This window comes from Diplotaxodon limnothrissa, linkage group LG13, assembly GCF_057381915.1.
Source record: "Diplotaxodon limnothrissa isolate DT_005_m linkage group LG13, D_limnothrissa_male_GT1.1, whole genome shotgun sequence".
Classification (NCBI taxonomy): domain Eukaryota; kingdom Metazoa; phylum Chordata; class Actinopteri; order Cichliformes; family Cichlidae; genus Diplotaxodon; species Diplotaxodon limnothrissa.
The window spans coordinates 6,122,113-6,131,905 of NC_140608.1; the positions used below are offsets into that span (position 1 = coordinate 6,122,113).

General features: G+C 39.7%; 1 protein-coding gene across 1 annotated transcript; it reads right to left on the reverse strand.

The window, feature by feature from the left end:
• Positions 1 to 1,032: 1,032 nt before the first annotated feature.
• On the reverse strand, positions 1,033 to 9,793 carry cfap36 (cilia and flagella associated protein 36). Its single transcript, XM_085369068.1, has 11 exons — positions 9,476 to 9,793; positions 9,052 to 9,116; positions 8,824 to 8,925; positions 6,767 to 6,881; positions 6,590 to 6,677; positions 4,464 to 4,623; positions 3,789 to 3,879; positions 3,314 to 3,495; positions 2,250 to 2,414; positions 1,717 to 1,836; positions 1,033 to 1,275 (listed from the first exon to the last, which is right to left on the reverse strand). Exons 1-11 carry the CDS (start codon positions 9,579 to 9,581, stop codon positions 1,192 to 1,194), a joined length of 1,278 nt encoding a protein of 425 aa, XP_085225194.1. The 5' UTR covers positions 9,582 to 9,793; the 3' UTR covers positions 1,033 to 1,191.

A 9,793-nucleotide genomic window follows, 5' to 3' on the forward strand; every position in this document is an offset into this window, starting at 1 on the left:
CTTCCTTGTGGGAGTGCTAACAGTGGAAAACAATCTGTGCACTGGATCCAACTAATACTGCCTTTACCTCAGCGTAGAGTCCTCCCAAATCTGTACTCACTGATTCATCACGTCATGGCCAGTTACTGTTAACTGTTGCTAGAAGGAAATCAGCCAGTGTCTGAATCCAAATCCAGCACTCCAAACATATTGACTAGTTTCAAAGTAGCAAAATGGGTTTCAGAAACTGTGAAGCAAGATTTTGTACCATTACTGACGAGCATAGTGTTGCATATCTTCTGCTTATTTTCTTAATTGTCCTTCAATTTTAGAAAACCGAGGAAAAAAAATACAACTATACACCCTTTTATTTGAAAAGTACAAAATGTCTAAATATCCTCTTTACCTTGGTATGTGACAAAAGAAATATTCAAATCTTCACAATTTTGCTTAAAAATGTCAAATTATGACAAAAATAATTAATACCTGTTTGGATTGATTTGTTGTCCAACGGCTAGACATTTCTAAAAAGTAGTGTACAGACTGAAAAAACATTTTTATTCCACTTTTTCAACCAATGGTCTACAAATGTAGCAGTTATACAGCACATTTTAAGTAGTAGTGCTTTGAAGCTATACTCAGTCATGCATTCACACACCAGTGCAGGTGCAGCTGCCAAGTAAGGTGCTGCCTTGCCATCAAGAAGAAACTGGGGTTCATCGTTCTGCTCACTAAACACACTTTGGCATGTGGTGGGGTTGTGGCCGCACCACCAAACCTGCAATTAGGGGCAACCTACTCTTCTCCTGAACCCACGATCCCCACAGTATAATTAAAGTCTGTCTACAAATGAAAAGCAGAGGTTTCGGTACCGCTGGCAGGATATCGCTTGATATACAGAAGCACACAGCCCCTTGTGCTTTAGCTCAATTAACATTTTCTGAAATTAGTCCAATACAGAAAGTAGCTATCAGACCTTTAAATACTGCAGTGGGCTGTTAAGAGTAATGAGTGTCATTTAAAAACAAAGATGCTCTTTTTGCTACACAGAAAAGAACTCAGAAGATGGAAGAGCCCATAATTTTTGTCTTTAGAAAGAAAAGAGAAAAGATTTGCATTACGAAATATGCAGCAGTGTAAAGGAAGCCATGTGTTTGATTGCCAGAGTAAATAGATAAGATATAAGGGAGAATATTGCATTTTGAGGGGAAGTCATTTCTTGATCACTTCCACTTTCAGCTTGTCGGCAAGGTGCTTTCTCTTCTCCAGCCTCTTTCTTTCCTCAGCAGATATCTCCTGTGAGAAGAGACCAGACCAGGAAGCAGTCAATACTCACCAGCAAAATAGGGAAAGTGGAAAAAGCAGCGAGAAAGGCGACTAAAATACAACCAAGCACATGTGTCTACATACAGTACACAAGCAAGAAAACTAAACACAGGCAGCTAGTACTGGAAACATTGGCATAGTAATCCTGTAACTTTGAGGTAAACAAGGTGCTGACAGAGAATCGCATCTAATAAGGAATAGGAACTGAGTCAAGATCGATGATTTCAGTCAACACAAATCAAGATCTGATTCTCTTCAGTTTGTGGCAATAAAATTATTAATTTAGGGGGGGAAAAGATGCAGACCTTTAGTTGGTGATAATGAAGGGAATGATTACTACAAAGCAAAAGCAGATGAACACAAGACATGAACAAGTACAGTTGTTAACATCAGAGGCAGCTGATGGATCACCTTCTGACTGGAGGAGCGCTGTGCTGGAGAAGCACAGTGAGGAGTAGGTGGAGGAGGAGGAGAAGAAGGAGGATGAGGAGGGGAACAGGCCCCATTTCTCTGGGACTGACCCACTGCCTCCTAACAGGCCAGTCCAGAGCAGACACAAGTGGAAGTGGGTGGAAATGAAGAACAAGAAAAAGAAGCAAATAAAACAAGTTGGAAGGGGAAAAAAACAAGAAGACAAAAAAATTAAATGTAGGTTTAAGAAAATCAGGCGAAATTTGGATAACTGGTCCTGGGTGAGGCATAATTCATAACCAGCGTCAAACTTAAATTTCTAATCTCTAAAGATAACTTTGAAGAACTTTAATAAGCCACTATGAGTATTAATGCATGAATGTGTGTCTAATCAAAAACAATGTATTCACTTCAACACAACTACTGCAAATCCCTGTTTCAACAGATAGAATTTGTGCCAAACTGCCTGCAGCAGTTGGATGAGCAACTTTATGAAGTGAGGTATGGAGAAGGAGGCGAGGACCTGCATTTACCGGGGTAGTGCTGGGTGCTGGTGTGGGACTGCTGGGTGCCTCCTCCGGCAAGGACGATTGCTTGGTTTTCTGCTGCTCTTTTCGGAGCGCGTGCAGCTTGTCCCTCTGCTGACGCAGATATGCCGCCCTCTGCTGGAGCTGCTCCTGCTGTGATACTGATAACTCCTGCAGAGAAACGCAGGTGAAGCTCAATTATTATATTTCAACAGCAATTACAGCTGCTCTCCTATCTCCCAAACTGCTTCCACAGTACATCTGCACATTTGATTTGGCACAGACTTTTACACCTCCTGACACAATCCTCACATTTATCCAGGCTTGGGACTGTTACTAGTCATTCTAGCATGCGGAGCTTTAGTCTCCTCCTAGTTTCAAACTGGCAATCTCTCACACATGAGGCATAAGGGCATGTAAACTTGTTATTGTCAAGTCTCTACATTTCTTTCAAACTCTTAGTTACACCCACTGCATGTTTGTTGAGTCCTTTTTAAAAACACCAAAAATCAAAACATGTAATCTGCAACATTAGTAATACTACTGATGCTGCTCGTTTACATGACTTCCAGCATTAAAAATGTATCTCATCTGACTATGTGGGTTGGCTGTAGCTCAGGAGATAACGCAGGTCACCTACTAATCTGAAGATTGGTGGTCACATTCACAACAAGACCTTACAAAGCATTGGTGAAATCACCGACAACACCTGTCTGTCTTTTATATACAGTCTATGCATTGGTGTTCCTCCCTTAAATTAATGCAGGTCATAATTTGTATTGTATTGTGATTATCTGTATCTGTATCTATTGTACATATTTATGTTAGGTAGGGAAGTAAAAAAAATATCTGTATTTTATTTTGTTTTCTTTCAGTAATAGGTAATTCAGTTGTTTAAAACTAAATAATTGTTGTCTACCTAAAAGGAAATATTAAACCCTTCTGTTTAGAGTGCAATTGTGCTTTGGCACTGATCTTTCCTTCAGAGTGAGGATGAGGCAAATCGCTTTTTATGTTATGCGCAGATTTCCTGTAATCTATGGGGTACGTCAGCAGTCTCACAGACTCACAGTATATGGCTTAGAGAAGCCAGCCTCCCTGTGTGCTTCCTCCAGCCACGCCTCGCTTGTAGTCTGGCTGCTGTTGCTCTGCTCCCCGGCATGAGGACTGCTGCTGATGGAGGGCTCACCAGACTTCACAGGAGCTCTCACAGCTGGCAGAACTCGGGATCCCACAGCATCACTACCACGATCTGTGGGCACATACACAAATGACTTTGATGAGCTGCCACTCTCGTGTTGGTTGTGTGTTTAAAATAAAACAAAAGATTAAAAAGCTTCACATGTTATCTGCAACATTAGTAATACTACTGATGCTGCTCGTTTACATGATTTCCAGTAATAAAAATGTTTCTCATCTGACTATGTGGGTTGTCTGTAGCTCAGGAGATCAAGAATAATGTGGTATAGTGGGGTAATTTTATATAACAAGAAGAAAGAAAGAGTTCAGTTGGTCGCAAAGTGTTTGTCTTCTCTTCTAACTTACCTGTTGTGGGTTTAGAGGAGCTACTCCTCTCAGCACCACCTCCTGTAGCAGCTGTCTTGCTCCCTTCTTTTCTAACTGGGTTACTGTTGACCTACAGGTGGGGATATGGGTGATGGAAAGAATGAATGAACATTTAAACTGTCTCCAAATAATGTGCAAAATCCACAAAGCACAAACACTTCAAAGCTGCTTAATGATCCAATAATTAGGCTGGTATTTATATCTGTTAAGAGCAGAGGTCTACTGTGCATTTTAGTTTTACCAGCATTTTCTCTCTGTTAGCTATCACAGACACAGCTGGACTGGCATTACTGTATTTCTAGTTAGTAAACTGCAGTGTACTTATTAATACATCCCTGATTAAAATCTTACTGCATGGATGGTTCAACTTTATACTGTGTTTTTCCAGTTACCAGTGTGGTGTGCTGATCATTAACCCATGCTTTCACCTTGGTGAAATTTAAATAGCACATTAATAAAAAAGTGATTTCAAGGTTAAAGGGGACTTCACAATAAGAATTGAGCTCAGGCACTCAATGGAAAAGTAGTTAGTGAGATTATGTGAGATAAAGTCCAACAAAAGGTAACACTGGCATGCACAAGAAGCCTCACTAAGATGCACTATTTGGCTGGTTCACAGGTCTTATTTAACTCATAGTGCTCATGATGCCTCACCTTGGCAGGGCTGATGTGTTGGCTGAGGGCGGAGGAGGTATTCTTGGCTTCATCACACTCTGCCATTAGCTTACTAGAGCAGCCACTGGAGGTGGAACCAACCTCTTTCTCTAATAGCAGCCTCCTGGACATTTCCTCATCATACTCCTCTTTTGACTTTCTACACAGGAATAAGCAGGAGAGAAAAAAAAGAAAGAAAGAGTTCAACATAAGCCTAGGACCAACTAACTGTTTAAACTTCACTATTTCAGCCCTGTTGCAAAGCCTTTGGTCAAGAGCCCTCTCGAAGGGGTTCACAGTATGTTCAGTAGTTTTGGTGTGATAACCTTGGCCTTTGACACCACGTGAGATGTTGGTTTTTTATTTTTATTTTAGTTGTTTTTAGGTGATTCGATGCTGTTTTATCTTGTTTTTGCTTTAACATAGGGCTGTTTTAATTTTATGTCTTATGTGTTTTATTTATTTAATTTGCTGTTTTTTGTTATTCTATTGTTTTAACTTATTTTCTGTACAGCACTTTGTTCCTGTGCTGGGTATTTTAAAGTGCTTTATAAATAAAATTGGATTGGATTGGATTGATAAGAGCATTGACAATTTAGAGGTAAGCCTGTTCTATTGTCCAGTTAGCTCTTGGCTGACAGCACCAGTAGAAACTAGAAAAAGACAGCCGCGTCAGGGATTTCCATGTGGTAACCCCGTTTTAACCCAACCAGCTCCCAGGCATCACCCGGGAATCACAGCCAGATCCTTTAATTAGATTTATTTAATAGCCTAAATTGTCTCAGTGGAGACTGCTGCAAAGCATTTACAAGTAGGTGTATGGAAACACAGAGATACTGTGACTGGAACTGTGCCTAGTCATAAATCCTGTGAGGATTTTTATAGGTGGATATTGACAGAACATAGATACATTTGAACTGTTGAGGATAAAACAATTAAACATAAACTTGCAGAATTAATACTAGTTTAAGACCCGTCATCAAAATAAGCGTCAGCTTCAGTGATGCAGTTCCAATCAGAGATTACGTAAAACAATTCCTTTATGATGCCACTTATATAGAAGAAACTATTGATAACCTGGAGAGGAGTAGGGGCAGCATAGTGGACCGCTGATAAGGTTCCCTGGTATGACAAAAGGGATGAAACCATCGTTTTTCTCAGCTGCTTGTTTAGTGTCAATCCCTCCAACCTAAATTAGCTGGATCCTAAGGAGCTTAACTGTGGTCCCATTAGACTCGGTGTGTTCTACTTGGCCAGGCACTCAATAGCAAAATCCCATTAGAGAAGAGTGATAGGAGCTTCGGGAAGCCTTCAGGAAGTGCAATGGATGCATAAAGAAAATGTGGAAATTTCTTAATGGTATAGTGAGGAACAAAAGCCTCATATGTACTATAAAATTAACTGAATTACCTGAAAAGTAAAATTAGTAAACACCTACTGACTAATGTAAATGTGAAATTTCAGCCTAAATACAAAGAAAAAGAATCTATTCAGTTAGGAATAATTGAGAAAAAAATGGGGATTTAACTTCCCGTCAGAGTTGTTAAGCAAATACATTCCTAATTAATGTTAACTTGGAATACAAATAAATAGAGCAGCACTTTTTTATTCTGTTGTAGAAATGATCAAAAACTGTTTCCATGAAATTCCCGTCAGAGACTGTTCAAAATCTGGCTCATAGGACTTCTAAAATATCCTTTCAACAGATGTGCCATAAAAACACGAAGAGCCACAGCATTTAAAAAAAAACATTAGAGTGCTCTTAACTAAGGTGGCACAGTGAACTGTGAGGATGTTTCTAAGAAAGGGTGAATGAGATGTCAGGTTCAACAGAACTAGTGATGGTCCACAGTCAGTAAAAAACTATGTGGGGAAAGATAGTTGAGCAGGTACTGGCTCGTTTTGGCGTTCACTGATTGATTCACCTGTGAAACAAACTAACTGAACCAGACACTCACTAAAGGTTTTCTTACAGTCACATATTGAAATATCAACAATCCTAAATCTTCAAATCGGCCATTCGAATAGCTTTACACAACAACTAAAAGTTTATTTTTGGGACACCAGTAAATGTTATGTCAAACACTGAAGGAGTCAGATACCACAAGAATGACAGAGCGACTTACTTAAGAACCTCCTGCAGGATTTTCATCTCTTGCTGTTGCAACTCTGTCATGACGTCCACACCATCAGTCAGACACTCTGGGAGGGCCCCTACACACACGAAGACATTTAACCTACAGCTGAGCGTTTGGCTCTGCAAGTGTGTGTTTGGATTTGCTTTACATGTTAATCCAGCCTACCGTTCCTTTCTTTAATGACCCTGAGGGCTTGGAGCTGCAGCTCCATATTCTTGTGAACCATCAATGAGCGAAAGATCTGGAAGTCATCTGTAGCCAGAACTGGCTGGAATACTGCCTGAAGAACAAAAAAACCAACATCAGTGACGTAGTCCGTTCACAGGTTGTAGTAATGTGTGAAATAGTTGTTGTTTTCATTGACTGGCTTTATTGAACAAACTACTGAGAATTATTATGTATTGAGAAGACAATGAGGCAATGTCAATGTCATATCCAAGACGAATTTAAACTCTGAACAATGCAGGAGGAGAAGCAATTCTTGTGAAAATGAAAATTTTCCATAAAACAACCAATATCACCCTGACCTTAAACATAATTTGGGTGAAGGCTCATCAGGTGATCACTTTGTGCAAGTTTAGTTTATTAAATACTGCCATGGAAGAGTAGCGTGTCCTGTTGATCATGGACAAACCTTACTGGGCCTTCAGTCCAATAAAAACTATGTAAAAAGTTTGTGTTCATATCACATGATAATGAAGACTGAGTGTGTGCTTATAGAAGAGACACAACTGTAAAATTCAAATTATATTCTGCATCAAAATCTATTCAATTAGACTTTTTTTTTTCTTCACAATTCCAATGTCGTCCAACTGATCACTGCCAGTGGTAATCCATGAACATGGTCTATATTTTTGGACATTTTTGCTTTAGTTCTGGCAACTCATCAGTTTCACCAAAACAGTTTCAGTCTCTCATAAACACAAAAAAAAAACAACTATATTGTGAAGTATTTGACTCAATAACTAAACACAGAGGAAGACTGAAAACACAGTGACTCCTAATGAAGTGCAGCTTGAAGATGATTTCTTTTGATAGGTCTGCTTTGTGTAATAAACATTCAGACACAGTATAACACTTCATGGTGCTAAGGTTGTAGTATTTACAGAGGACTTACATTAATCTAAACTAATGTGATAAAATGGAAACAACCGTTTAACCCTTCCTTAATTGATGGCTCAATTCAGAACTAAGAAATGTGTTTTCTGAGGAAAAAGCTCAGTTTGACTATGTTTACAGCAACAGATAAAAAAGCAGAAACAAAAGACAAACATCTCAAACTAATTAGGTTATTTGGCAACAGGATAAGTAACAGAATGAGTATAAAAACAGTGCATTAGTGATACCAAATCTTTTAGAAGTAATGACTGCAGAGATTCTGCAGTCTGTATAAAAGGGCTAGAGCAAATGTTCAGAAATACATTTGCAAAGAGTTTTCATCATTTTGATATTTAAAACGGCTAAAGATTCAGAAAATCTGGAAAATGACCATGATTTCAGGATTTCAGGAGGGAATATCAGCATGGGATCAGGAATAATTCCAAAACAAACACTGTCAGATCACAACTTGCATTGATAAATGCAGCTTAAAATTATCATGCAAAGACAAAATGTACCTACACAAATCCAGAAACACTTATCTGGATGCTAAGCTCATTTAAGGTAAACTAGGGGACAATAAAAAAAACAAAAAAACAAAAACACTGCCCTCTGGGTTTTGAAGTTCGTTTTGGAATTTATAGATGTATAGATGCTATGCCTTCAGCCAAAAGAGAAAGAATCATTTAACTTAGTGCACAGTTCAATCGCCAGTATCCATGGTGGTGTAGGGGTGAATGAGTTTGCATCTGTAAAAGCACAATATATATACAGGCTTTGCTTATTTCAGTAAGACAATGTCAACCAAACTCAGCATCTGAAAAGTAGTAAGTACCTGACATGTCAAGACCTGTCAGCTATTGAAAACATCTGATGAACTATGCAGCAAAAAACACAGCAAAGACGGCCTTAGACAGCTGGAATGTTGTATAACGCAAGACTGTGAATGTTTCAACTTAAATGGAAACCCCTCCAAACTAATTTTTTAAAAACGTGTTGTTGGCATCAAGCAGTGGGCTTGATGCCAGCAACACTGGGCTTATGTAAGCAAATCCTATCCCTGATTCTCAATTCAGGTTAGCTGGCAGGATGACAGTGGTGTGCAAACAGGAAGCTTAGAGTACCTCCAGAGCTTTAGACTTGGCAAAGGGAGAAGTACACGCATCCAAAAACTGCTGCTCGTTGATGCCAACCTCCTGCATGTAATTCTCCAACAGCTTCTCCACCTACGAAAGCAAAGCAGCTCACACCAGTCCATTCTGACGAGTCAGCAATATGAAACTACTACTGACTGATGCTGATGAGGCAATGCACGACATTAGCCAGATTGTAGTAATCACAATTGAACTCACCAATTTCTTATACTGCTCGTGGATTTCTGTGTATGCCAACTTATTCTCATCTTCGTCGTCAAAAACTGAAATATTGAAAACACACAGTTGACAGAAATGAATTGTGTCCACGGAAATATTTTATAGACTTAGCTAGATGCACTGACTTTAGCACGCAGAAAAGTTAAACATGTAAAACCTGTTTATAGGTCCGCTTATATGCAGATGTTTGTTGTATTTGGTGTCGTAAGATTTGCTGTCGCTGTTTCCGCTCGTATCATATGTAAATGTACAGGAGGAGAAAGTCTAGTACTAAACTTGAGTGGATAGACTATCAGACAGCATCGCTGTTACACGTTAGCGTTAGCTTAGCCGCAGCGCTAACGGTGCACAGCTCCAGAGAGGCTTAGTCTCAGACTAAAATCACCTCATAACCTGTTTTTACCTGTGCATTTGTTTTCCAAAAAGTCCGTTACAGGAACGACCCATTCGGGACTTCCAAGGTAGCCAACGATGCTTTCTAAAACCCATTCACTGTCGTCCTCAGCCATGTTGGTCGTAGCTGGCGGGCGTAAGCAGCAGCAACAACAACAAAGGCAGCAGCGGCAGCCCTGACACAGTGTTGTTCTTCAGGTCGGCGCGTGCAGCACAGCTCACACAGATGGGAAAACACATCTGGTTTATCGTCCCTCATTAACTAGTCCGCATGAGTCTCGGAGGCTGCTTTTTCCGTTCTGGACAAGGTGAGAAATGCGCAGTCATG

Excerpts from the sequence above, each read along its gene's own strand:
- cfap36 (XM_085369068.1), bottom strand. The coding sequence starts at position 9,581 with ATGGCTGAGGACGACAGTGAATGGGTTTTAGAAAGCATCGTTGGCTAC. Across the intron at positions 9,117-9,475 it reads TTTGGAAAACAAATGCACAG|TTTTTGACGACGAAGATGAG; the intron begins GTAAAAACAGGT and ends TCAATATTTCAG. Across the intron at positions 1,837-2,249 it reads CAGCACCCAGCACTACCCCG|GAGGCAGTGGGTCAGTCCCA; the intron begins GTAAATGCAGGT and ends CTGGCCTGTTAG.